Source organism: Pocillopora damicornis, chromosome 5, assembly GCF_964200805.1.
Source record: "Pocillopora damicornis chromosome 5, jaPocDami1.2, whole genome shotgun sequence".
Taxonomy (NCBI): domain Eukaryota; kingdom Metazoa; phylum Cnidaria; class Anthozoa; order Scleractinia; family Pocilloporidae; genus Pocillopora; species Pocillopora damicornis.
The window spans coordinates 8,153,119-8,178,956 of NC_142674.1; the positions used below are offsets into that span (position 1 = coordinate 8,153,119).

General features: G+C 36.9%; 2 protein-coding genes across 2 annotated transcripts in view; one reads left to right on the forward strand and one right to left on the reverse strand.

The window, feature by feature from the left end:
- LOC113685274 (dynein axonemal heavy chain 6) overlaps window positions 1-20,045 on the reverse strand; it is a 52,054-nt gene extending 32,009 nt beyond the window's left edge. Inside the window, exons 1-32 of the mRNA XM_089207541.1 lie at window positions 19,685-20,045; window positions 19,093-19,125; window positions 18,193-18,638; window positions 16,847-17,059; window positions 15,650-15,704; window positions 15,412-15,546; window positions 14,588-14,726; window positions 13,738-13,879; window positions 13,040-13,229; window positions 12,470-12,654; window positions 11,953-12,061; window positions 11,064-11,184; window positions 10,807-10,958; window positions 10,377-10,529; window positions 9,833-9,934; window positions 9,339-9,488; window positions 8,674-8,802; window positions 8,203-8,316; window positions 7,245-7,388; window positions 6,396-6,605; window positions 5,789-5,902; window positions 5,607-5,705; window positions 4,904-5,084; window positions 4,518-4,614; window positions 4,107-4,211; window positions 3,918-3,997; window positions 3,211-3,299; window positions 2,937-3,083; window positions 2,208-2,318; window positions 1,839-1,964; window positions 1,079-1,234; window positions 454-549 (exon numbers count right to left, since the gene is read on the reverse strand). Coding sequence (XP_089063667.1) covers window positions 454-549; window positions 1,079-1,234; window positions 1,839-1,964; window positions 2,208-2,318; window positions 2,937-3,083; window positions 3,211-3,299; window positions 3,918-3,997; window positions 4,107-4,211; window positions 4,518-4,614; window positions 4,904-5,084; window positions 5,607-5,705; window positions 5,789-5,902; window positions 6,396-6,605; window positions 7,245-7,388; window positions 8,203-8,316; window positions 8,674-8,802; window positions 9,339-9,488; window positions 9,833-9,934; window positions 10,377-10,529; window positions 10,807-10,958; window positions 11,064-11,184; window positions 11,953-12,061; window positions 12,470-12,654; window positions 13,040-13,229; window positions 13,738-13,879; window positions 14,588-14,726; window positions 15,412-15,546; window positions 15,650-15,704; window positions 16,847-17,059; window positions 18,193-18,638; window positions 19,093-19,125; window positions 19,685-19,876 — 4,515 coding nt within the window. The 5' untranslated portion in view covers window positions 19,877-20,045. The remainder of the gene's footprint in view (window positions 1-453; window positions 550-1,078; window positions 1,235-1,838; window positions 1,965-2,207; window positions 2,319-2,936; window positions 3,084-3,210; window positions 3,300-3,917; window positions 3,998-4,106; window positions 4,212-4,517; window positions 4,615-4,903; window positions 5,085-5,606; window positions 5,706-5,788; window positions 5,903-6,395; window positions 6,606-7,244; window positions 7,389-8,202; window positions 8,317-8,673; window positions 8,803-9,338; window positions 9,489-9,832; window positions 9,935-10,376; window positions 10,530-10,806; window positions 10,959-11,063; window positions 11,185-11,952; window positions 12,062-12,469; window positions 12,655-13,039; window positions 13,230-13,737; window positions 13,880-14,587; window positions 14,727-15,411; window positions 15,547-15,649; window positions 15,705-16,846; window positions 17,060-18,192; window positions 18,639-19,092; window positions 19,126-19,684) is intronic.
- Window positions 20,046-21,676: 1,631 nt separating this feature from the next.
- On the forward strand, window positions 21,677-25,529 carry LOC113685281 (uncharacterized). Its single transcript, XM_027202769.2, has 3 exons — window positions 21,677-21,818; window positions 21,984-22,159; window positions 23,350-25,529. Exons 2-3 carry the CDS (start codon window positions 22,036-22,038, stop codon window positions 24,339-24,341), a joined length of 1,116 nt encoding a protein of 371 aa, XP_027058570.2. The 5' UTR covers window positions 21,677-21,818; window positions 21,984-22,035; the 3' UTR covers window positions 24,342-25,529.
- The last annotated feature ends 309 nt before the right edge of the window (window positions 25,530-25,838 follow it).

Below are 25,838 nucleotides of genomic sequence, written 5' to 3' on the forward strand. Positions count from 1 at the left end.
GTTGAAGCAAACTTTCGGGCGATAAATTCCAAATAATTTCCAGCACAAAGCGTATTTTCTTACATTGAACTTTTATGATTTTCCCTATACGGCAAAATAAGTACTTGGTTGACAGCAATATCATTGTAACCAATCAGTGCACGTAGAATACACTACGAAATAGCAAATCCTTTAGTTGGAAGTGATTTGACCACAATTCTTAGACTACAAAAAGAAAGTTTAAAAAACTGACTTCGAAGTTTCTTATATTCTCTCATCTCATTCAGTTCACGATATCAACTGATCATAGAAGATGTTCCACACAGTTGTTAGTTTAACGGATGCAACCAGAAATGCTAGAACTTTAGACTTCTCATAATATTCTTTTGCTACCTCTGACATAACATAAAAACCTAGAGTGAAACTATGGCTTATCAACAAATAAAACTTTGTTATGCAGGTCTGCAGGATTACCTTAGTAGTTTCTGTTTTTCCTGTCCCAGCAGGCCCTGCGGGTGCTCCTCCCAAATCAAGCTGTAGTGCTCCCATCAAACACAAATAGCACCGATCCTTCAAACAAAAAAAGACACCTTCCGTTCTTCTCTGACTGAGTTGGTTCAAGTACGTCCCTGGTAAAATGCTTCTCTTTTGAAAGAAATCTAATTCAGGTTGGAGTTACGACGTTACATATGTGTCTTGTCACATGTTGAGGTACGCATAAATTAATCAACAAACTATTGCAATACATCACAGCTGCTATTTTTGTCAAAAAAATTGTCTCTACGACAGAATGTTGTGCTGCAATAAGTCTCACGAATTCAAACTGGTTTGAATCTGCGTGATTCCAGCTGTAAAATAAATTCAAGCAATTTGTTTGGTAAGCAATACATACCTAGTGGTTTACCACAAAACCTGTCGCACTGATCTGTCGCCGCGAGAGTCGCGATGTATTTAATGAAACATAAGCAACGTATACAAACGCAGTAAGGGCACCGAGCTAAGATATTTCCACGCGGCAGCGATACAAAATCCTTTTTAAAAATGTACATTTAGGTACACAGATAAATCAATGAAGATTTGTTATTAAAGTATGTCTTACTGTGAGTGGTGTGATGACCAGGCGAGGTGAGGCACCAAGGTACTCATAACCATAGATGTACAAGGAGTTGGACATGCGCACAACACAGTTGTCCAGGTCTGGATCCCAGTAATAACGTAGCTGTTTCACCCATTCAAAACTATTCACATTATCAACCTAAAGTATTCAACAAACATTAGGCTCAATTCTATGTAAGACTGGAGGTTCGACCTGTCTCTCAGAGAACTAACTTTGAGTGCAGAGGCTCGAAAGAAATGATGTAAACTTATTTTTATCCAAGCGGTGTTCATTTCGATCAGAATTTAGGGGGCAGTAAAGAGACAGGTCAAGTGTAAATAAATTGTGGAAAAGTTTGATAGACAGCGCAGCTTTATAGGGATTCAATGCACTTTATTGTATCGCTCAGTTAGTGCGCGCCTTGTGATTGGTCAATTTAGCGGGCCGTATTTTACTGTAAGGCCGATTTATGACCCGCGCGCTTGACGAAAATTACAGACTTCGAACTCGATTAGTAAGAGATATCTAGTTGATGACTTTTCGCTCGCTAATGCAAAAATTCATCGTTATTGATGTCTCATTTAATGAAAATGGAACACACAAAGCTGCACATACAATTTTCAGACTGTCTAACTTAATCGTATTAACAGCAAGGTAAAAAATGCAACATCGCCTATTTTATCATCAAGCATTAAGATAAAAATTAAGACAAGACGAGTTGAGATTTGCTCATGCAGCTGTATACAATTAGGAGGTTAATGACCTGATGTTCCACCATTCCTGTGACTATATCCCTTGCATGCACATCAATAGTGATCAAAGCACACAGAATGTTCCTGGTCAGTTTTGGAAGCTCTCCACGAACCAGTGCAGCAAGCTTGTTTAAATTCTAGGGGGAAGTTGGAAATAAAAAAAATTAGTAAAGCATCACAAAACTTCTGTATCTTATGAGTTAAAAAGATAAAGTGGTGACCTTCTCCCCTTTTTAACGCCTTCCTTCATGTTTCTGTAGCATTTAAACAGAAGTTATGTTGCAATGTGCTCGATCAAAGGTCACAGCGCCCTTGCGAAATCTATGAAAATGTAAACCAATCATTGGTATCGAAAATAATAAAAGTTTGTTTTGTCTTACAGTGACACACATCTGTTCTGCTTCCTTCATGGCCTCTAGCCTGTCACCTTCTGTAACCAAACATTCCGTGATGTCACGACACCACATGGTCTGAGAAACGGTCAGAACAACCTACAACAGAAAAACAGTTGTGTAACAAATCAAACGTATTTCTAACCATTCCATGATACATTCCGTAAGTGAAAAAGCTTAACGATTATGAATGGATAAAAGCTGTTTAGAGGAAAGAGTTAAACAGTAACCTGTTAAAAAATAAGCGGAACTCTTAGTAAGTAAGAAAAAACATCAACTATAATGAAATAAATTAGCATGAAATTCATTGAAAAGCCTCTAAAACGTTTTTGCTCTCCAACAACCAAAATGTTTTCCTTTATATCGTATTGTTGATCATAGATAACCAGAACATATGGCTGCGTATTAAATAACAGAATTCAAATAACACACAGTGTAGACAAGTAAAGAAATAATACAGATATGATTTATTAGTAAATACCATACAAGTGAATAATGCTTTTCCCGCCCGCTGATCGGCTAGTCCGGAGATAAATAGCAAGTACTATTCACCTCCGAGAAGCCGGTCAGACAAAATAGCACGTCAAGAGTTTTTGATATGTGTGTGGTATACACTAAAAAAAATTATTCACCTCAGTGTCAATGAAAGTGGTGGATATTTACTTCCACTTAGATGAGAAATTGCTAATTATTGACTCAGTATAGCGTTGAGTTTACCTGACTAGGATGTAGTGTAACCCACTCTTCTCTCGGTCTGCTCTCATAGTCAGCTATGGACGCTTTGGCTAGTTTTCTGAGTGAAGAAACCATAGACTCTTCAACCTTACCAAGCCAGTCTTCCACATTACCACGAGCCTTCAAACCCTTGAACAGATAAAAAAAAAATTATAAGATTCTCTATGACCTCAGACGGAAACGACTTCACTGTGACGACCACTAGTCCTACAATTATGTAAGGAAACAAGGACAGGAATGAAATATTGTTTTTCACCTTTGTAAGACCAACTCTTTCTCCTTCAGGTGAGATCATTGCAAGGATATCATTGGTCTTTGTTTCAGCAGCCTTACCAGCTGAGGCGGCTGAAAACCAGACAATGCAGCAAAGGTTAGAGAAACTTGAGAGAAACGCTTGTCTCTTGAATACAAAGGACGTAAAACTAAAATATAATATCAGTTACAAAGGAAGGATATCGCATGGACTGGAGTGAGCTTTCCTGATTTTGTAGCTCGCTTGAACTAAGTCTGCAATCTTTTGTACACGTCAAGGAAGCATTCTGTGATCTATGACCGGAAATGACTAGGACTTCGTTCGAGTTCGCTAATCGGTCTGGTCAAATCGGACAGTTAAGCAGCCAATATAACTCAACTACTCAGCCAATGCTGGCCAAATAAAACAAAGAAAATTTCTTAAGTGAGCAGGTTGAGAGGTCCACATTGAAAACAAACATGGACGAATAAAGCTGTTCAATGAATTTATTCCGTATATTCTCTTACATTAACTTTTCGATTCCTGAGTTCCCCGCACTTTGTTGACGACACAATTAATTGGTAACAGAACTGAATGGAGTACAATGCAACGGTAAATGTGATTTCAAATTACCCTCGCGCTACGCCCTCGGCCAATTTGTGATCACTCGCCCGATTACTCCCTGAATTGTTCTTCACACAGACCTATTACTATTACGTAGTAAAACTTACGTCTCTCTCCAGTTGGTGTGACTGGTTTTTCAGCTGCTGATGGTGTGGGAGGTGGCTGAGCAGCACTACCAAACTCAAGTCTGAGAAAAGTTGAATAGATTGGAAAAACATAAAGTGTTGGAAGGATTTTTCTTTTGACCTCCTTTATGATATATTGATAGTTGAAAGCAAAGAAGTACAAAAACTTACTTTGAAATGGCATCGAAACACTTTTGCAAGTGAGGCTGAACAGCATGCGGATTACGCGTCTGTGATAAGATTTCCAATAACTCGTCATTTGAAAGGAAATAGAACCTAAAATAACAAAGAATCGCGTTATTGACGATCAAACACCTAATCACCCAGTGGCGGATCCAGATCTTGAGCTAAGGTAGGGGCCGGTTTTTTGTCGCTTGCCTTGACAGCTTTTCTTCCTTCTCCGATTCTTTCTTTATTTTTTAACCAAAATAAGGGTTACATATTGTTGCTACTTTACCAGGATGAGTGGATGACTTGTCAACATAACTGACAAATAAGGCCAAGATCCGCTACTGTCACCACTCACACTAGAAATGAGCCGACAGCGAAAGAAGAACCTTTCAGTTTTCATCTCATAACTACCTTGGAAAGATAACACACTTGGACTCCAGATAGGCCTCAAGGCACTTCTGAATCTGATCTAAAAGGGCATTGTTATTCTGGAATATCTCAAGCAGTCCTGAAACAAGTAAGGAAGCATTTCAAATTTCATTTATCAGAAAAAAATTGAGCCATAAAACCACAAAGAAACGTCAGCTTTGTAGAGTGGTCCAGAAAATCTCTACTGTGTTCAGATTACATCGCCAACTCAGTTGATAAAACCTAATTATTCTATTTTTATAATTAACTCTTTTTTTGTGAAATGTTTAGCCAGGAACAGATCAGAAACCTTCAGTGGCGGCTGGCGGTTATAACACACTCTGGACATGAAAATATTAATATCCAGTTACCTCTACGTGAACACTCACCTGGTTGGGTGGCTGCTCTGAGAGCGTTGGGAAGCCTGTGGACTTTTCTCATGACTTCCTTCCATGACTTGTCAACTGTCAGAAACATTTTGGCTTCAGCTGGTAACTGACGCTGGATATCTGGAGCGCTAAAAATGCTTTCAAGGTATAACCAGTTACGCTGACAAGTCATCCACTCATCCTGGTAAAGTAACAACAATATGAAAGTCACGTCTTTGTCATTTGTTCCCTCTGATAATGGTTTTCTTTTCCAAAACCCAGCAGGTGGACAAACACTGGTTGAAAGAGTGCGTTGCGTAGTTATGGGTTTTAAAATATTTTGCCTCTAAAAAATTATCGGCATCTAATCAAACTCATCGGTACAGCTTAAAAATTGGGAAAGTATCTCTGAAAAATATGCTTCATAACTTAAAAAAATTGGCTTATCTACTATGACTGCAAGTAACAATCATGATTATAACATGGCTTCACCAGAAAAAAAACTTTGATTCATTCCACTCCTCCATAGGACTGGTAAGTCTTGACATTTGAATCTCTTTGCGTTGTGTCCGTATATTTACCCATCCACTCAAACGAGCGATTTATGAGTTTTGGTTTCCTTGACGAAGACTTCTTGTCTCCGACAAACTGGCAAATACATGATTTCAAGGCATCATATGCAAGTAACAATAATTATGGAAAGTAGATATCAATCAAATCTTACCAGTGTTTCACTAAAGAGGTGAAGTTGCCTTTGCCAGTCATCCACTCTTGGTCTGATTGGGCCAACATGTCGAGAACCAGCAATAGTGGATATATTTATCTATAGAGAAAGTGAAGAGGGTTAACACACACGACTAATCATTCCCTTTAAGTTTAAAACAATGTTTCAAAAATTCTAATCACCATGCTGTCATCAAGCAGAGCCTGGATATCATCGATTCCACCCAAGATAAAAACATCTTTGGAGTCACGGTGGGGTAACACAATGAATTCTGTTTGCTTCCATGAATCTTCAACCTGAAAAACATTACAAGAAAAAAAAATATTATGTATCAGCTATTTCCTTGACTACTTTAATTGCAGCCCACTTGCCAAGATTGTTATTTTGACTTCAGCGACATCTAAACATTACGTCATAAAATACATAACTTTGTCAAATTCGATATCTGAGCATGCGTAAACTTAGGATTTGCCTATTCGCAATTTTTCCCCCGCTGGTTTCCTTTCTATCAATTTTTTTTAAGGCATAGGAGGCCTATGGATATTATGAACATCGTTGCAAGAACCCTGGAGTTCATTACAGAAAATCTTTATTATTTCATAAACCTTTTTAGCAAAAACTGTGCCATCGTTTCGAACGCCATATTTGTTTAGCGTGTTGACATTTTTGAAGTTCGCGCTATGTTTGCGATCCAGATCTCGCGCGGTCAAAAACCTTATGGAGCCTCCTTAATTCAGCTTTATGATAAAAATACAAAACAAAGTCACTAGCAGGATTATTTGTCAAAACCTTTTTGAGGATTCCTTCGAGTGATGCTTCACTAGACGCCTGCCCGGAGACTTCTTCAATAGCTTCTGTATGATCAAATGCATCAATCTTGTTGAGTAATCCCAGAGTAAGTGGTTCTTCCTCAGTAAAGTGGTAACCAAAGATCTGTTGAATGTGCTCCCAGTGGCGAGGTTTCAGAGCTGGGTTACGCAGGTTGGTTATGACTGGTAACTATATTAAACCAAGTCAATAACACACATGCGTAAGTATGGAAAATGAACTTTTATACAGCCAAACCTCTGACAAGCTCAAACATACATGCATCACTACTTCTTTTAATCACAACCTGACTGTTAAACAGTAAAAACTCAAGCTAATTGCACTTGTCATTTAGCTTATGTTTTTGCGATGAAACAAATATTTAAGTAAAGTATTCACTGAAGGTTAATTAACCATTACAGCTGTGGTTCAATCACATCATGATGATTTTATTCAAATCTACTGGTCTAAATATAGATGCAGAGAAACAATTAGATTTAAAATTTCCTCTTTATTTCTGTATTTCATCAGCCTTTTCTTCACATTGAAATGCATTTTGATTTGTGATCATTGTTTTATGTCTCCTTTAAATTCAAATTCTTTCAAACTACTTTAAAGCCATGAGACTGCTCTAAAAATAATCAATATTCATATCTATACGACATAAGAATAAAAAATAAACTGATTTGAAGATGGAGTACAATTCAAAGAAAATGATACAACATGTAAATTTAGCCTTGCTGTCATGTCTTCACTTGAGTGGGTTCTATTGCTTTTATGAAAAAGAAAAAGTTATTAGTTTACCGGTAATTTTTAATTATAAAAATCTACCTTATGCCTCATCCCTTCCACTTTATCTTTCAGTATTGGCACCACTGAGTTGGGAGGCAAACCTTTCTCCAATTGCATAACTGTCTTAGCATACTTCATCACTTGGTTGCTCAGAGTTTCTGGGTTGAGCTCTTCAAAAGGAAGCTGAAACATTTTTCATGCACAGTTAACTTCTTCAGTTTGAGAAAATAGATTCAATTTCAATTGGCTGTCAAAGAAATTAAAATTTTTGTAAGAAAAAAAGAAAACAACAATGACAAGCCAACAGACAGACAACTAAAATTTAATTGAGATTAATAACAGTCGAACTTCAATCATCCAGACTCATTGGGACTAGATGAAATAGTCCAGATAACCAAGAATATGATTATTAGTGAGGAACAAAACCTGATTAAATTTAGAAAGCGACATTTCATCATCAAACAAAACATTTAAAATCAAGGACATGATGATCATGAATAAATATTTGTGATGCTGTGTATCTTGTTTATCTTGCATACGACGCCAAACAAACCAATAGAGGGAGAAATCTCACTTAGCAACAAAGCAACTCTAAGCCAATCAGACCTCATTCAAACGTTCTTCATTATATTTAGGTCAGGCACGCGAGTGCTGCTTTTGCTTTTTGAAAACAAAACAAGCATGCATTTACTTCACTTTTCAACACTATAGTTTTAAAAAACATGGTTATGGATCTTAATCATGACTAATAAATATTCATAAAAAAATTGGGATGAGATAAAATGTCTGGATTATCAAGAAATCCAGATAATTGAGGTCCAACTGCACCAGTACATGTATGTACTGAGGTTTGCCAACCACTGAAATACTTAATTGAACAAATGTGAAACAACTTTAATTTGCATGATAAAGTCTCAACTGGAAAGGATTTAAAGTGTTTCATAAGATGTTTTTCAATGACATTTCAACAAAAAGAATGCAGGATAGTAACACCCACCTCAAGCCATTCATCAGTGACAACATCCCATTCCACAAGTGAGTTCCACAATGCCTGTTTGAGCTTGAGCTCTGCATGAACTTCTTCAAGTTCTTCGAACTTGGCCACCTCAACCTATGTGTAGTGCAGACTTGTTAGATTAAACCTCATTCTTGCATTCTTTAAATGACAGCATCAGTATAAGATTATGTTTTTACTAGCTCTAATCTAATGTCAGACAAGGAGAAGCTCAAATGAAAAATGCATTATTGAGGAAGTTTTCCGGTAAATTCATGAAGCCATTGCTAGAAGGTCAAAAGAATCTATAAACAAAAAGCTGTTTGCATATAAATATGTCTAAAAAAAAATATGCATTTCAAGGACTGAAAAAAGGAACCCTTAAGCTAATTTGCAACTCAGAAAAGTCCCTAATAATCTGGTTATGTTGTATAGGCCAGTGAAAGCTATTAGTTCATGATCCTTGTTAAATACCTTGAAGTTCTTCTGGTGTGATTTGTATGTGAGCGCCAGGTTGTTGAGGCTATCCATTTTCTCTATGAGAACTTCAAGGTAGTGGATAATGTCCTGTGACTGTGAACTGGAATCCAAAATCTTGGGGTCCTGTAACAGAAATGAGTCTTGTAGTATCATCATGAAAACAAAGAAATACTGGCCAAGACACTAAACACTTTGACTTCCTTCTTGGTTACTTCTATTTTAAAAGATAACTAGAGATACAAAACATATTTTAAGCTTAAATGGTATTTAATTTTCCTCCAGTAATTTCAATCTGAGTTCTAAAATTTTCCTACAGAGACCAGAAACTTTTAGGTCTTCCAAAAGCAAGATTTGATCCCAAAATAGGAAGAGAGGATAATGATGACTTCCATCTTCACCTCAGAGAAGGAAAGGTACCACTACCATACACATGAGGGATCATTCATTGTTTGCAAAGGCAAAGTGACAGTCTTCAGTCATTTTCAGAAATAACAGCTTTCAACCCTTAAGTGAGATGTTTATCTTGGCTTTCATTACTCCATTTGAAATGACAAATGAATAGAAAAAATCTACTTGTACAGTACAAATATTTTTCATAAGTGCTGAGTGTATTTAGTGTTAGCTCAATAACCTTTGTAAACAATATGTGCTACACCAACCTGTGCTTTTTGCTTCACTTCTTTCACCTCCTTACCCAGTACAACAATATCTTTGTCAATGTGTGTACACATCTTGTCAATATTGGCATCCCTCTCAGCTAATGATTTGTCAATTACATTACGAACCGCTGTAACTGTGGGCCTCAGAGTCTACAAGGATCATGGAATTTATTCAGTTTTTTTTAACTGTTCAAGGACTTCTGGTACTTAATATTAGCAACATGTAAAATCCAACTTTGATGAAGTAACCAGCCACTATAAAAAAAAATGGTTCACAAAAGCATTCCAAATTTCTCAATACATGTAGTTTTGGCAGGTGATGATGATCATCTCATCTTGAGGTCACTGACACTTGCTGATATAAAAACACTTTGATAATTAAACTGTGATCAATGTGTGTGCTTTGACGCTAAGGCCAAGATCTCTGATTTGGACACTCACACTACAGTTCTATTTACAACTTTAAATCTTAATTCTACACACAGAACCAATACCTGGTACACAGCAAGATCCTCAGGTGGTGTTGGTACTTTGTATGTCTCAATCAAGTCATACAGCTCTTTTACAACAGTAGCATCTCTTTCAATATCATCAACCTAAAGTAATAAAGTAATAACTCACATTAATTCACAGGTTAGATCCTGAAAATGTCAGGACTGACAAGACCTACTTGTAGTGCAGCTTAAAATTTTATTTTCATTATTCTTTATAAATTAGATTTAACAGTGTTTCAGAAAAGTACAGAGCACTTCCTGAGAGATTTTGACAGAAATGACACCCGATTACTCACGTGATTGGCAGGCTGTACAGCTAGCTATGCAGTGTGTAATATTAGCACACAAATACCACATTACTTTTGTAGTGCTGTATTTACATTTACAACTAAACTTCAGCATGTGAACAAATTAGCAAAATATCATGATTTCACCTTGCTCAACATGTAGGTGATATCAAAGTAACACACTCTGATAAAGATTGAGGATAATCAGTTTAATGCTATTTGCGGTATGTAAATAAAGACTACTGAAAAGACACTACCTTCTCTTGAATGGTGTCAAGAAATGAAAGGCTCTCAACATATTCTGTGGTGCTACTAGGCACAGCTTCTAGTTTAAACTGAGCATCTTGACAGAATTCCATCAATGTATCTGTTCGCATCTTGGCCAACTTAGGCAATATATCATTTATCACCTACAATAAGGGAAAGAGGGCTTACAATATGTATATGTACATCTACCAACAAAATAGGACATGATGCATGCTTAGTTGAACAAGTTACCTATCACTGAAAAGTTACATGTACTTAAGAACTACTTCCATATTGCAACAAGGAAAATGGAAACATTACAATATTTTGTCAAGATCATTAATAATTGTTCGTCATAAAACCACACACAAAGAATCTCCAAACCCAGCTAATGAAATATCTAAGGAGATGGGTAATGGAACAAATTTGGACCACACTTACCTCTAAACATTTCAGTGGTGATGGAATAAGGACTTCTTTCAACTTCTTACAATCAACAAGGATCATGCCAATTGGTCTGTGTTCCAAAATGCTGACTGCTTGTTCGTGTTCACTATTGTATTTGTCCAGTGAGTTCGAGAAGAAGTGAACATCTGATTTACAAAATGAAAAAAAAAATTCCTTTAGATAACCACTTCTTAGGTTAGAATTATCTGTCAAAACACAACCATAAAAAGGGTATTTGTAATCATTATTACCATGCTCTTCTTGTCTAATTCCTTCAAGATCCAAACTCTCATTCTCTTGGTAAAACTGGCGATAAGGTTCAAATGTATTGGCATACTGCCATGCAGAGTCAAATGCTGAGGAAATTGCATCCTAAATAAAAAGAAAACACACATTAATTGAACAAATCTTTGGTATTTCATTATAAGAAAAATAGTACAGATGTACAGTATATACACAAAAGCAAACTTTTGAATAACATCTGATTAAAATTGTTCAAATCATGAAAAGTGAAAAAGCAGATTAACTTGATTTTATAAAGGCTACGTCATGAGACACATTTTCCCAGATAGATGAGGCACACCTTTAAAAATAATAATTGCTAATCATATGACCTTCAGCACTGCTTACACAATTCTATAGAAAATCATGATGAAAGCTATATATGTAGACCTGCTCTGTCACATCATCTGAGATTGTGAACTCCAATTGGGTGTGCAAAGAAATTAAGTGAAAGCTTTTATTGTAGAATCTTGCTTGTATTTGTGAAGTGTGTGCCCTTCTAATAATTCTTATCACATCCTATTTATGTTCAAACATGATTTCAAAAATTATAAGACTTAGCAGTCATATGATAAAAATCTGACTGTGTTTTGAGCAACAGACATGAAAATATTTTGCTCTCGGTCATGATGCACAGACCACACAGCCATCAGTCTGTAGGTCATGACCTTATGCCAAATATCTTTTTGTCTGGTCCTCCCACTCAGTCAATAGCCACATATCATCATTCAGATGAAACCCTAAACCATTTGCAAAAATACTTTGAAGTTTGACTCAACCCATTTATTTCTCATCAAAATATCATGTGCTAAAATTTCCTTTTTTTTTTCACCACTCATAAATATTAAAACCACGTACCTTGATACTCTGAATAATTCCCTGAAGATGTCTATCATCCTCAAACATGGTAGCCAGACTAGGACCATCACCAGCTGTTTTCTCCTCAACTTTACCATTGATGAAAGGTCTATGTTACAACAAAAATTAGAAGTCAAAATAATGTATTTTCCACAGATTTAAAGTGTTACTCTGTCTTCAGTTTATAAGGTTCATACGAGCTTAAACAGCACTGTATATACTGTAAGTTTTCCATGACTGAAGATAATGGAGAACATCAAAGAATAGACATATCTGGCTTTCAGTTTCCAACTACATGTTTTTCTTCCTAAACCTTGAAACTTTCAAACATGTCCAATACACCCAATCTCACTCAATTTGTCTATGGTAGTTGATGAATAGACTGACTGGAAGTCGAATGGTGGGTTAACACATGGTGAGTTACAGTAACACAAGATGACTAAATCCCAATCGATTCAAAGGCTGCCTTAGTTGAATTGACTAAATTAAAATGTATTGGACAACCCTCAAAACTTACTGTGTAAAAGCATCAAAATATTGGTCTGGCACCAGGTTTTGAACACTTAGGACAGCATCTTGAAACTTTTTTATGACTTCCCCTAGTCCATCCTGAAAGTCATCTAATCCAGGGGAGAAAAGCAGCATTTGAGGCTCAAGAAGCAGCTCTGTGGTGTACAATGGATGGAGTTCCCCTTGTTCATCCTGCAATAAAAAAGGAGCATGCTCTTATCCTAGGATCTACCAGGGTCACATTAACACATTAACAGCCCTTCTTACTCACCCAATTAACCACAATTTGTGGTTAATTGGGTGACACAAATAATTTAAGAATCACTACCACCCAGAGACATCTCGTTTGTATTAAGTAAGATATCATTCCAGCATAACAATAAATTGTTTAGATTCACCCAAAATGTGTATAGTTATATTCTGCAGTCAGGGAAAACAGTTGGGTGACGACGAATATTGGCCCCAAGCACTTTCATACATCTGCACATTTAGCGTACTCCTATAAGTTTTAGTTAAGAACTAACTTCTACTATAGTAAGTAAATTATAAAATCATAACCTGTGAATTGAGGCAATACCTTTTGCTCTATACCCTCCCCTTCTGGTTTCTCTTCTTCTTGCTCCATTTCTTCACTTGTTCCCTGGATTTGCGCAGGGGTGGGTGTGTGCTGTAGTTGTTCCTCCAAATAGTTTAGCAGAGTTGCTACAGAGTTTGCTGCTAGGACATGCATGGTATTCACAATGAGGTAGTCAGCAAGCCGGATAAAGCTGAAAACAAATTCATAGCAACATAAATAAAAATTATTCAATTTTGAGGCCAATCTGTTTTCAGATTGCAAGGCTGCAAAGTTATCTGACACATTCTTATCACATGGCACCCTCCTTAGCCATTTTTTGAGAGCAGCAATTAGTCAGGTAGCACCATAATTGTGTACAGTGTTGAAAAAGCATACTAGAATATACTTGTAACATTCTATGGTTAGCTCTGCCTCAAAAAAAGTTCCCAAAAAGTTACAATAGACATACTTGAAAATGTTTATTTCAGATCCTGTACAATCTATTTTCATAATAATGATTGGAATGCTATTATTAGCTAGGCTTTCCCAAGAACATAGTAAAACATGATAGAAAGTCTGTATTTATGCAAGTATCTTAAAAGACATTACTGTAAATTCATCTTAAAATAACAGGTCTTTCATCTCATTTCATTTCTTCTTTTCTGAGGAACTGCCAGTCTTGATCCATTTATACAGCAACTGACACAACTGATGTTTACCTTGTAAGTCTTTTACAGTGGCTTCTTTTGTTAGCCTGCTCTGTGTAAGTCATCTTGTCTGGTGCATCACCATACATATCCATCTCATACCCACTTGGCATAAGATAGGAGGACATTGAATGTGCAGGGCCTCCATATTCATCTGTCCAAAGAATCATTGAAAATTTACAAGAAACAACTCCAGAACATATATAATTTGTTTAGTGTTGACATGTAAACTAAAATGCTTTGAAGACTAAGCATTCTTACAACAAAGAAGATGTACAACAAACCTCTACTGGATAGAGAAAAAGTATGTAAAATGACCTGTTGCTGGTGATTCAAATTTTCTTTGGGATGAAACATTTTGTGTTAAATATTTTGCATTTTAAACTGTTTGAAATAACATTGCATGCATTTTGATATATATGAAGGAACTACCAGGGTGTTAAATAGCTGAACTCATTTTCATGTTGAGGTGTTAAAATTATTAATATAAAGATTAAGCCAAGCCTAAAAGTGGAGCTCCCATTTTTTTTTCCCGCACATCTCAAGGGCACAATGCCTTGGCCAGGACTAGAACCCAGGTCATCTGACTCGGAGCCCTATGCACTGACCACTGAACTACTGAACATTTAAGCCGTGGTGATGGCATGCCCACGGTACAGTTGATCACGCATGTTAAAAGTAGCACCTTGTACGGTTGTATGGTTGTTCAGTCATACATTCAAATTTTTTCAGCTTGATGGGTTACTACTATTTTGTATTATTATGGGGCTGTGCTCAGCGAGCTCCACTATAATTCAATCATCTTAGAGAGTGGCATCTCAGTCTATAAATGAGACATCAATAATCATAACTTCATACTAACCTGCATACATGCCCATAGGACTTTCCATGTCCATGAAATAATCATCAGGTGTGAATCCAGCCTCTAGCAGAGCTGTTCGACATGCACTTCTGACAACTTCTTTGACAAGGTCACGGAACTCTGCTAATCTTCCAGCCACCTGCCAATACAAAAATATCCACATTTCAGCGACTGAAAAATACTTTGGCAATATTTCTGTCTTTATCAATTTGATAAAATGATTAATTTTATGTAAGGCAACTAAAAGAGCCAAGTGAAACATGATTTACTTAGGCATAAAAGTCACAATGAGGCATGAGTAAGGTCAAACATTACAACACAGCTTAATCTCATATCTCACACAGAGGATACAAACATAAAACTAGACCCAAAATCAGTCCCAAGACTCAGGATGCAACCCAAAAAATCATTTCAGTCTCTACCTACATGTATGATTAAAATGATCATTATAAATAAGAAAATCAAGTGCAGTAATGTATGCAATTGTGCTGATGAAAATATGCCAATTACCAGTGCTGTAGTTGTGAGAAACTATAACTGTATAAAGTAACACCAGCTGGTCTGTGGTTGGTGGTTTGCTTACATGTCTTGCTCTTTCAAGGGTTGGGTTTTAAAACAAGGCACACTCCACATGCATTTCATGTGTTCATGGTTTAACAAGTTTGGAAGTAATTAACAAGTCTTATTTTGCATTACAATTATGAAATGGCTCATAGTGACAAGGATTACTTTGCTTACAAATGTAAATATCACACTATTAGAGCTCTAGACAGAGAGTTATGAAACATATCATTGATTAATTAATAGTAATTTCTTCTACATACTTCTTCAAGCTGCTCAAACTGAGCATTCCTGAACTCATTCAATGTGTAAGTGTGCCCTTTCTCCACTCTGCACAGGCCCATGTCACTGATGCGGTAACACATCTCTCGCACATTCAACAAAGCTGGGCGTAATGACTAACAAAAGATAAATTCTCATATTCATTGTTTAGGACTCTACATCAAAACATCTAAGAAAAAATTCCAAAAAGTGTACTAAATTAGCATCACATGTACTTACAGCATTTACAATGAAGAGATTCTCTTGTAGTTGATTTTTACACTGGGTCACTTTTCTGTGTTTGTGAGAAAGAGGAGATACGTTATTAAGTCCTCCAGTAAAAAAGGGAAACATTCATTAAAGAACTTGTCAAAGTCCACTTCTTCCTGGTTCATAAAACAGTACTCAACAGATCTCAAAAACTACAGGGTGTAGCTCTGTCAGTTAAGAGCTTGATGGATGTAAAATTGAAGTCAGACTGAAAACAACAATTATTAAACAATATAACTGGATTGCAACAAAACTGAGAGTCGTAATTTCTTGGTATTCATGTGTAAGTATATTCTAAATATATGTTTTCTATTTGATAATAGCATTTTGCAAGGCCATTATCACAACATCCATTAACAATTTTAGTAAAATAAATCATGTTTGTTCACTTGTGGATCAAATTTCAGTAAATAAAGCTGCTTGTAGATGGGCTGCAATTTAAGTAATTGCAGAAAAGAAGCCTAGAAAAAGAATTCAAGCTTCAAAGGGATTTGAAACTGAGCCTCCAAGGAACATGTACTGTAGCAGTTGGCCACTACTACCAAGTGAGCAACTAAGCCGCACATTAGGAATGAGACAGATTCTAGTAAGGCTTTAGTTCCTGCAGAGGAATGTGATCATAATTTTAATTAAATAAATCATGAAAAACCTAAGAACTTTGCCTTACTCCCAAACTGTGGCTTAGTAGCTCAGTCCATAGTATTGCTCAACCAGTATCTGCCGGAGGCATGAGCTCAAAACCTGTTCAAGCAATAATTTTTTTCAGGCTTCTTTACTCCAACTTTTTAATAACAAACCCCCTGCAAGGATCTTTTATTGACTTGAACATCCATTAACCATTTAACCCCCTAATAGGGGTTAATATCCAATTTCTCCTTACAGTACAACTCCTTGAATTAGACATCAAGGTAATGAGAATAATGGCAACAATGAATAACCACAAAAACTCTGGATTGTTAAGCAAATTCTCCTTGTCAGCACCTTTGGAGATGCACAGAGAACAGTATGGAGAACATGCATACTGATGATAGGGTGTAAATAGTTAACTTTGCAAGGTTATAAGGGGATACAAGACACACAAAGACATCAGCTTGCCTCTACACTTACACATGTCATGCACATCTACTAGTTTCTTTGTTTAGTTTACAGATTTTGTTGATGTCTTACTTTGTCTTGACATTCTTTCTCCAGACAACAAATGCCTTCCACATCCTAAAGTTAGCAAATGTTGGAATTTTGACAAGTCGTTTGTAGTCCTTGTATTCCTTCTCCCAGCGTTCAAGACCAGTAAACTCTGCTTCATTGTCACAAGTGTGAGTTACTCCTTCAAAACTTATGGTGTAGTAATCTGAATGGTCAATTTCTGAATGCTTTACAATTCTGTTAATTAAAGGAAAACATAAACTTTCAGTTGTATGAAAAAACCTTTCATTAAACAGATCAGTTGAATGTCACTGACTCATAAATCTTAAAATCAAACACTGTAAAGTGGTAATGATTTTAAAAAATAATTAATAATACACTATAGTATGAGATACGTCCAACATCACAATAGTCTTCTTAAATTACATGTACTTACAATGTACATGAAATATTTTGATTCCTGCATCTTCAATTAAATGGATAAAGATTTGCAATCCAGGTACTTGTATGATGCAATTATTATGTTTAGAAAAGAGAGAACTAAAAATATCAGGACATCTCATCCTGAAAGATGTCAAGGTCTAGATGCTGCCCCCTGCCTCAACACGAAAAAATTATTTTACAGGTCACTGGCACACAAGGTGATTCAAATGTGAGGGACATTTGTGTATGATCCTCTTTTTTATCTGCTAGGGTGTCAATATGAGTGATAAGATATGTTTCTTGAAGAAAGTGTTAGACAAAAAAAATTAAATTCTATGAGGAATCAGATGAAAGACCATAGGATTTCATGTGTCATAATTTGCTCTACCTCTGGGCAACAGAGAACCCTGTGGTGGGCAAGGCTGTTGCTAGGTTCATACGAGTACATGACATGCATTCTGCTTCAGGCTAGAATCAGCAATGTTGATAGTATAGTGTGAATGAACAGAACACTGTGAATTTTGTGTCCAGTTGTCAAAAGAGATTTCACTTATCATTTGCTTTTCCAACAAGGAATAAGGTCATAAACAAAAGCTCCACCTCATTTGTTCCTGACTGTTGCCATAATCAGTTCCTTCTGCTCACTTCCAGAGATACATGTATTATGGTTACTTTATCTTTATAAAAATTAAGACTAAAGTTCACCGTTTTTTACATCTCTTAATGTACTAAAAATTCAATATTGAATTTTATGACAATCCTCTAACCGCACACCCTCCACCGAATGTTTACAAGCACATCTTACTTTCAAATAAAGCTGCAAAGAATGTTAAAAAATAGAGAGTTTATTTGTAAGTAACTGACACACTCAGTTGTCTTATGATGAGAGAACTGAACCTAGAAATATTCCTATACTTACAAAAATATATGCATTGTTAAATACTTACTTAAGGTTGTATGGGTTGTATTCTATTGATGACCTATCAACAGCAGGTGTCATGTAAAGAAACCCTAGTTTAGAGTTCTCCTTGATCAAACTGATGATCTGAAGTGGATCTCTCAATCCCTCAGGTATAACATCAGTCTTCTCCACTACAGCTCCTCCATTTGCAAAAGCATGACCATTTGTTTTTTGCTTTGGTGAACCCTTCCTTTGAGGGGCCCTAGCATTAACTTGAGCTACTGAGTCAATTTTGTCTTGTTTATTCTTTAGATCATCTGGTAGGCTTGGTAATGGAGATGTCACTCGCTCAAGAGGTTCTACCAAATCCCTTCGGCATGCCTTCTTCTTTTCTGGTTCAGAAGAGGAGGGTGGTGTTGGGGTTTTTGTCTTCCCTGAAGTAGGAGTGTAGGGAAGACTTTTTTGCCTTTCTTGATATCTAGCAAGGTTTGGCTGAAAGAAAAAAAATTCCATTATTGTTTGTATTTGTTATTTACAACCACTGATAAATTAAAAGTTATGGTTCAGTCAGTACTTCAATCAACCTTGAACAATATTTTTCTCTAACAATAAGAAGCATTTTGCAAAAGTTTAAGAAAGCAATAAATTTAGTAACTATTTAGTGACCTTTATATGGCTGGGCACAATTTTTCCAACAGTAGATAAAGTGATTTGACAGATAAATCACTATTCAGGAATTAAGTGTCAACAAAAAAACCTAGTATTACTGCACTATTGAGTGGAGAGAAATTTATCCTGAGCGAATAGTGTTATCCACCCTTTGAACAAGCATTGCCTGATAATTTTTCATCATCTCTTAATTCTCCTTGGTCACAGGGTAGGTCTTCTATGGTACTGGTGAGATTACTGCTACATTTTATCTCAATTAATTAGTTTTTCAACTTACCAAGGGCTCAAGTCTTGGTGCTGTTGGTATATTCTGAAGAATAACAACAGAAAATAAATCATAGTATAGGAAAACTAACCAGTATATGATTTAACTGTAGGTCGGCCATCAATCAAAGTCTACCAAACATGTTGTAGGCAGTTAAAATTGTACCTTTGTGTACACAGGACCCACACACGCAGCATTAGTTCGCACAATTGCCAAAAAGTTGCACAAGAGACGAACGCGCAGAAATAAGTAAACCTAAACTACAGTATCATTAAACAAAACTTGAAAGACGTGTCACAGGTCATTATTATAGCTTGCGCATAAAGTTAAATGTAGCTGTGTAGGCATTCATCTTCTTTTCTTAATTTGACAGAGAGAGTTCAGAAATGAATTACAAAATTGTTTAACTTTCGGGGTTGAGACTCAATCTTCTGGAGGGAAGGGTCATTTCTTGTATATTTTGATGACGATTTTTCAAAGCTGTGTAAGCTCTGCTGAAAAAATGTTCGTGTTTAAACTTCTCTGAAGAATATTATGTTCCTCCGCACGTCCATAATTAGGAAAAAATAGCTACATGAAGTAGGTATTTCACACTCGAGCTTACCTTTTTGAGCTGCACCGGGGTCGGACCACTGAATCTAAGAGCCTTTGGATTTGGTTTCAATTGTGGTTTTGCATAAATACGAGCGCGAAGCTCATTTTCGTCAATCCCTGGCAAAGAAAATGCATCGGATCTTGGTTTGTTAGAGGGTTTCCTACCGCCATTCGCGAAGGTACTTGCACCGTTTTGAGCCATTTTCTCCAAGAAGACTTTTTCTTTGATATTTACACAAACAAAAATCTGTTGTGCATCTTAGTGAACCATACAAAGGAGCAAAAATGTCCTAATTAATCGCGGATTAACTTCCATACTTAACTTTGTTTTCCAAACTTTCCGCCATTTTGTTTCTGGAGAAAGTTGCTACGTAACGAGATTGTCAACTACGGGAGCCTCGGTATCATGCGGGAAAGCTCTTTTCTCTCAAGAACTTGTCTCGACGTTTTTTCCCGTGTCGCCTTTGTAATAACAAGATAATTTCTAAATTTAAGAGATGAACTACAAATCGAGTCAAAAACTCAGAAACTATATTTACAATAGAGTAAAAATGCCAAGCAAAAGAAATGAGGGGGAGAGGGCATTCACGAAGTTTGGGTGTGCTGCCAAAACCCTAACGCGGATTGAGACAAAGTTCGGTCATATTCCATCCTTGTTAGAGATAGTAATTTAAGAAATTGTAGCTTACTGACCTCATGAATTCATCTGGTACATATCCAGAAAGACATCACTTTTATTCGTGGCCGTTTGCGACATTTACATTTCACCAAAACAAATAAATTGCAAGGCTGCCACACTCACGAAAGACACAGGCCATTATTGTAGATGTGACTATGAGGTCCGATGATGTTGGTTGAAATAAAAGTATTTCCCGAAAATACTAATCAATATGATAATCTCATGATAAAAAAAATTATTCTACACGGTTAACGAAGTTTGTCAGTTTCTACTCTTGGCAAATAACTGAGCTCCTCTTCACTGACAAATCACCGTTGCTCCAGGCTAATTGTTTCATAAATACCGTGCATCTGTCGCATGGATGCAGTCATGTCGAGGGACACGGATTCAACTTCAAACCACGGGAAGTTCAAGATATCCAAGTTTCCTGACAAACGAAGCCCTTCTAATGTCAATTTTAATTTAGTGAACTAACCGAATAGTTCAAAGTAAACTGGAGTGGACGCAAACCGGAATCTTGTTTTGCATCAGGCTTAATTTCCGTTTCTCGGTCCTCCCATGTGAAAGAGGAGCGTGGGCTCATTTTCCGAACAGCGGCTTGTAAACAAGCCCATCGATTACCCCGCTCCGGCTTCAGTGACTGTTCAGTTTGGTGATTTCACGCATGAACGGAAATTTGAGTTAGGTGCTGAATATTTTAAGACCTTACTTCGAATTCAAAACAATCCCTGTTCATTTTGCCTGCGGAATGAAAGTTATAGTCTGCAAATCTTCCCCTGAAGTAAATTGCTTAAAAGGTAGAAGATGAAACCGTTTTCGCAAATGTTCAACGTCGTTCAATTTTCTTTTTTTGTAGCCTATTAGTAATAAAGCCCGTCGATATATTTAATAAAGTATCACTTCTTTAGTAATCCTCACCGATTGGCTTTGTTGATACCATTAAAATGACAGTGATAATCTGAGAGATGTGGGAAGTGGTTGTTATCGCCATTTTGAAACAAAATCCGAAAAATAATTGAGAATGATAAAGGATTAACGAGTTCTTACCCTCTCATTTTGAAAAGTGTTCTTCATTTTATCAACTAACAATTCTTACCTTTTCGTCATACTTAACATTATCTAATCGAAGAAAATAGAAAAATTCAACACACTTCACTGAATTTATGATTTTAACGCTCAAAGGGCGGAATGACCTAGTACCTTTTGCGTCAGAAATGACAGGATTAATTCAGGCAAATCAATCCATCAACAAGATTCAATGGTTTAGCAAAGATTGGTAAATTCTTTTTGGGCTACATAACTTCTAGTAATCACGGAGGAGAGTTCGATTTTCAAACTTATGTCACGTTTGTATTTTGTTTAGTTGAACAGGAAGTAGAGTTGAATCCTCTTCTTGTGGAGCTTTCTCCTGGACCGAGTTCCGTTGCAGTCACAAATGAGCAACGTCAATAACCCATTTCTAGAGGTAAAGTGACAGTTTCAAGAAATGCGACATGCTGTGAATTTGATTATCTGTTGATTCTTGTGATAAACTCTTGGATTGTTTTGTCGTTGACTGAACTGAAATAATGATAGGAAGAGTACTCGGAAATGTGCATAATACTGCTAAATTCTTTAATCTTTTGAATAGAGATATAGTCTGGAACACGATCGATGTTTACCGACACGTTTTGACGAGAGATATGGATGAGGGGAAGCATGAACAGGTCAGAACAGAAACTCTCCTTGACTCAGTCGTGCGGCAGTTGTCGGTGTATGCAGTCGCCGCTATGGGTTTATTTCTCATAGTAAAAGAACACTTTATCGGTAAGTACATTTCGAAGTCTCTCAACTTACCATATAGCTTGAAATCTGGTGCTTTCGTCAAGTATTCAATAATAGTTAACTTGCGTACCTTATTCTTAAAGTTTAGTCAGTCAGTCCTTTAATTTCTCGGGATGAAACAGTTTTTTTCAGTTCGCCAGGGTTTATTATTTATCATTTACAAACTTTTCTCGTGTTCATCCAACCCCTCGCGTGGGTCATTACGCCGCTAAGCTAATAGAAAATATTAATATTACAATGGGTTTACCATTGCAATAAATGATAGGTTTTTGACCGAACAACAAGAGCTGTACCTCGATTACTTCATAAAATTTGTTAAAACCTAAAGATAGAAAACGCCCGACAAACCCGTACCAAACATCTTTTCCGCATCAGTTTACTACTTATTTAATAAGAAACAAGCACCGGGAAGCAGAAGCAGAAGATGTATACATTGATTTCGCTGCTATAAAAGCAGATCGAACGCGGTTTTTGCTTCAAGTCTTGGCTCGTGATACCTTTTCTGTGTGTGGTTCGCTTAGCTTCTACCCACACGTTTCAACATGAACAGTCGGTTTATTTCGTTATCTTGTAATGGTCCTCATGCCATATCGCCATGACTAGGTTTCTGAATCTGAAATTTAAAATGAAAGGATTTCCTCCTCTTAATGATTTTTTATTCTCCAATAATACGACAATGCGGCCGCTTGTGACAAGCTATAAACACATCTAAAGAACACCTCAAAATGCCGATATTCTAACCCTTTGCTATTCTTATGCTGGGCATTACAAAGATATCTTAAGGATATGGGGAGACCTTGTGGATGTTACTTTAGTATTATTCCCATTAACTCTTTAACTCCCAGCTGTGATTTATATTAACTTCTCCCTGTTACATCCATACATTACATTGAAAACAGGTATTGAGAATACTCAAACTCATCAGGTAGAGGTTGTTGTCTTGACGTAACACTAAATGCTCGTGACTAATTTTCAAGGAAATGTGTAGCAGCTAGAGGGGAGAATTAACAATCAGATCTTGGGAATTGACCATAAAACTTGCTTCTGCGACTTAGTTTTGAGAGTTTTCGAGAAGCAAAACTGAAGGGTTTTTGTGAAATGTAGCTTCGATGTCTTCTTCTAGAAATCTGTTTGATAAACATGGTTTACAACATGGTTTCTTTTCGTTAAAGGTTCGCTCATTGTCTGCCAACCAATCAACAGGGGTGTTAAAGAGAACCTGTCCTACAGCCAATCACAGGCAGATTACGATAAAGCTTATTGCTTAATGTCAATGACAGATACCCGGGAAAACCTGATCGTCGCGTCAGGAGGTGAGCCTAACACAATCCCTGGGGTCACCATAATGGGGATCAAATCTGAAGAAGGACGCGTCATTTATCAGAATTATCTTCCATTTGCTTTGGTCATTCAAGCTGCTCTTTCTTGCATTCCAACGATTTTATGGAACACTTGGGCTTCCGATATTCTTCGTACCTGTATAAGATTCGTGGCTGACAGCTCAAGTAAAATTTGCCCTGTTCGAGTTGATTCAGGCCATTCACCGGTCAAAAAAGACCAAAGTTTTGAAATTCTTAATGAGTATCTAAGCGCTCAAGTTGAACGCTGGGAAGGAAGGAAATTCCTTATAAGAGTTTACACTACAAAGCTTATGTTAAGTCTTGGTATCTTCATCTTTATGGTGACCTTTTATGTAGCATATCCTGTACTGAACTATGTTGAATTCCAAGGGTCTTTTGTTTGTCACGTGCACAAGCAAACCCTGGTCACGTGTGTATTTCCTGATGTAGACCTATTCAAGTTAGCGTGGATTGTGAATATCGTACTTGTCGACATATCTATTGCTATCGTAGTTCTCCAATTGTTAAACGTTGCTTTCTGTCTGCAACGAAAGACAACGTTTTTCTCCTATTTCATGGGAGTCGAAGAAAGAAAAATATCACGAATACCCAACGATTCGCATTTGATTTCTCATTTTTGTTATGAAAACGCTGCTGTAATGTGTCCAAGTTTGATGAACAGGTCTTCCAGTCTCGGAAAGACAATGCACACCCCGCTTATTTCACTGGGAAGTTCCGAGGAGGAGTTACACTCTCCCAGCTCAAGTTCATCACTTTCATACAGCACGGCACCACAGCTTTTCAGACGACAAACTGCCGACTGAGAAAGGGATTTTCCAGTGACAATAAAAACAAACTTTAATTTGAGAGGTTAATAATAATTAATCACTAGTTTTGCGTTAGATAGTTCCTGATTTATCTAATGGAAAGGTAACGAACGATGCACATATCCGTTAGGTAACTTGTGATTTATCCGTACAACAGCTTATGATCTACCTTCCGTGTAATGGCTAATGCTTTACCCGCCGGAGTGCTGGTGGTTTACCCGTCGGACACCTAATAAAGAAACCGTCGCATAGATAATAGGGAGTTTAAGAAAACCACGACGGCAATGGCAACGGGAACGTCACGAAACAAAAGGTTTAATGCGCAGAACAATAGCTGAGCACGTGCGTAGTAAAGCTTTGTGAATTTCTTTCCGTCCTCTGCAAAACAACAACGTGAAATAACCAAACTTTGCGTCGTCTGGAGAACTTGAACGGCGACGATTCTAATTTAACACCGTGTTCCATATTCAGTTCGAGATAGTTTTGAAAGCAAGAAACAAGATAAATGACCTAAGAGTATCGCGAGGTTCGAAGGTGAAATATAAGTTCATTTTTTAACCGACGTTGTCCACGGCGTCGTCGTTTCTTAAACTCCCTAATAATTTGTCCGACGGATAACTGGTAGTTTATCCGTCGAATATCTAATTATTTATTCGCGGGACGGCTGATGATCGTTCTGTCGGATGGCTGGTGATTATTCGTCGCATTGCTAATGGAGATATTAAAAGAAAAATAGTAATTAATAATTATTCACCGAAGTGGAGGTGAATTGTGGTGGATATTTACCGAGCCGCAAGGCGACGAGGTAATTATTCACCACTTTTATCGACACCTGAGTGAATAATTGTTTTAGTATTCAGTATAGCACAGTGATACCAGAAAATTAGTTTTCTTCTTTCAATATACCAAAAAATGGTGGGAAATAATACTCTTGATGCGCGATTTTGTCTCATCGGCTGCTCGGAAGTGAACAGTACTTGCTACTTACTTCCGAACTAGCCAATCAGCGCGCGCAAAAAGCACCATTCACCTGTGTGGTATATACTAAAAGTCTTTATTCACCACAAGATAACGATACATTACTTATGTTGTAAAAGCTACGAATGAATAAACCCGGATCCTGATATATATACAAACAGGAGTCGTGATAAGAAATAAATAGGTCTATTTAGACCCCAAATGTGATGGTGGTTTTACTCGCGAATTTAATTTGAACAAGTGTAGTCAATCAGCCTTTTTCACAACATATGCCCATGCACGAACGAATGCTCTTGAGGAAGAGAAAAAGAAGGCTGAAAGGACGGTGGAGAAAGTGAGATCGACTATGGTTCTGATGAGCTTTTCTCTGCCCGAGTCAGGGTTGAGTTCCTGTTTATTCAGAATTTCAACTTCCCCATACTATGTGTGACAATTTAAGAAGATTCTAGATAGCCTGTCGATTCCCTTTCTCTATATAGAGATTATTCACCACAAGATAACGATACATTACTTATG

Coding starts and splice junctions, on each gene's coding strand:
- LOC113685281 (XM_027202769.2), top strand. CDS start 22,036: ATGGATGAGGGGAAGCATGAACAGGTCAGAACAGAAACTCTCCTTGAC. Junction 22,160..23,349: donor AGTAAAAGAACACTTTATCG/GTAAGTACATTT, acceptor TTTTCGTTAAAG/GTTCGCTCATTGTCTGCCAA.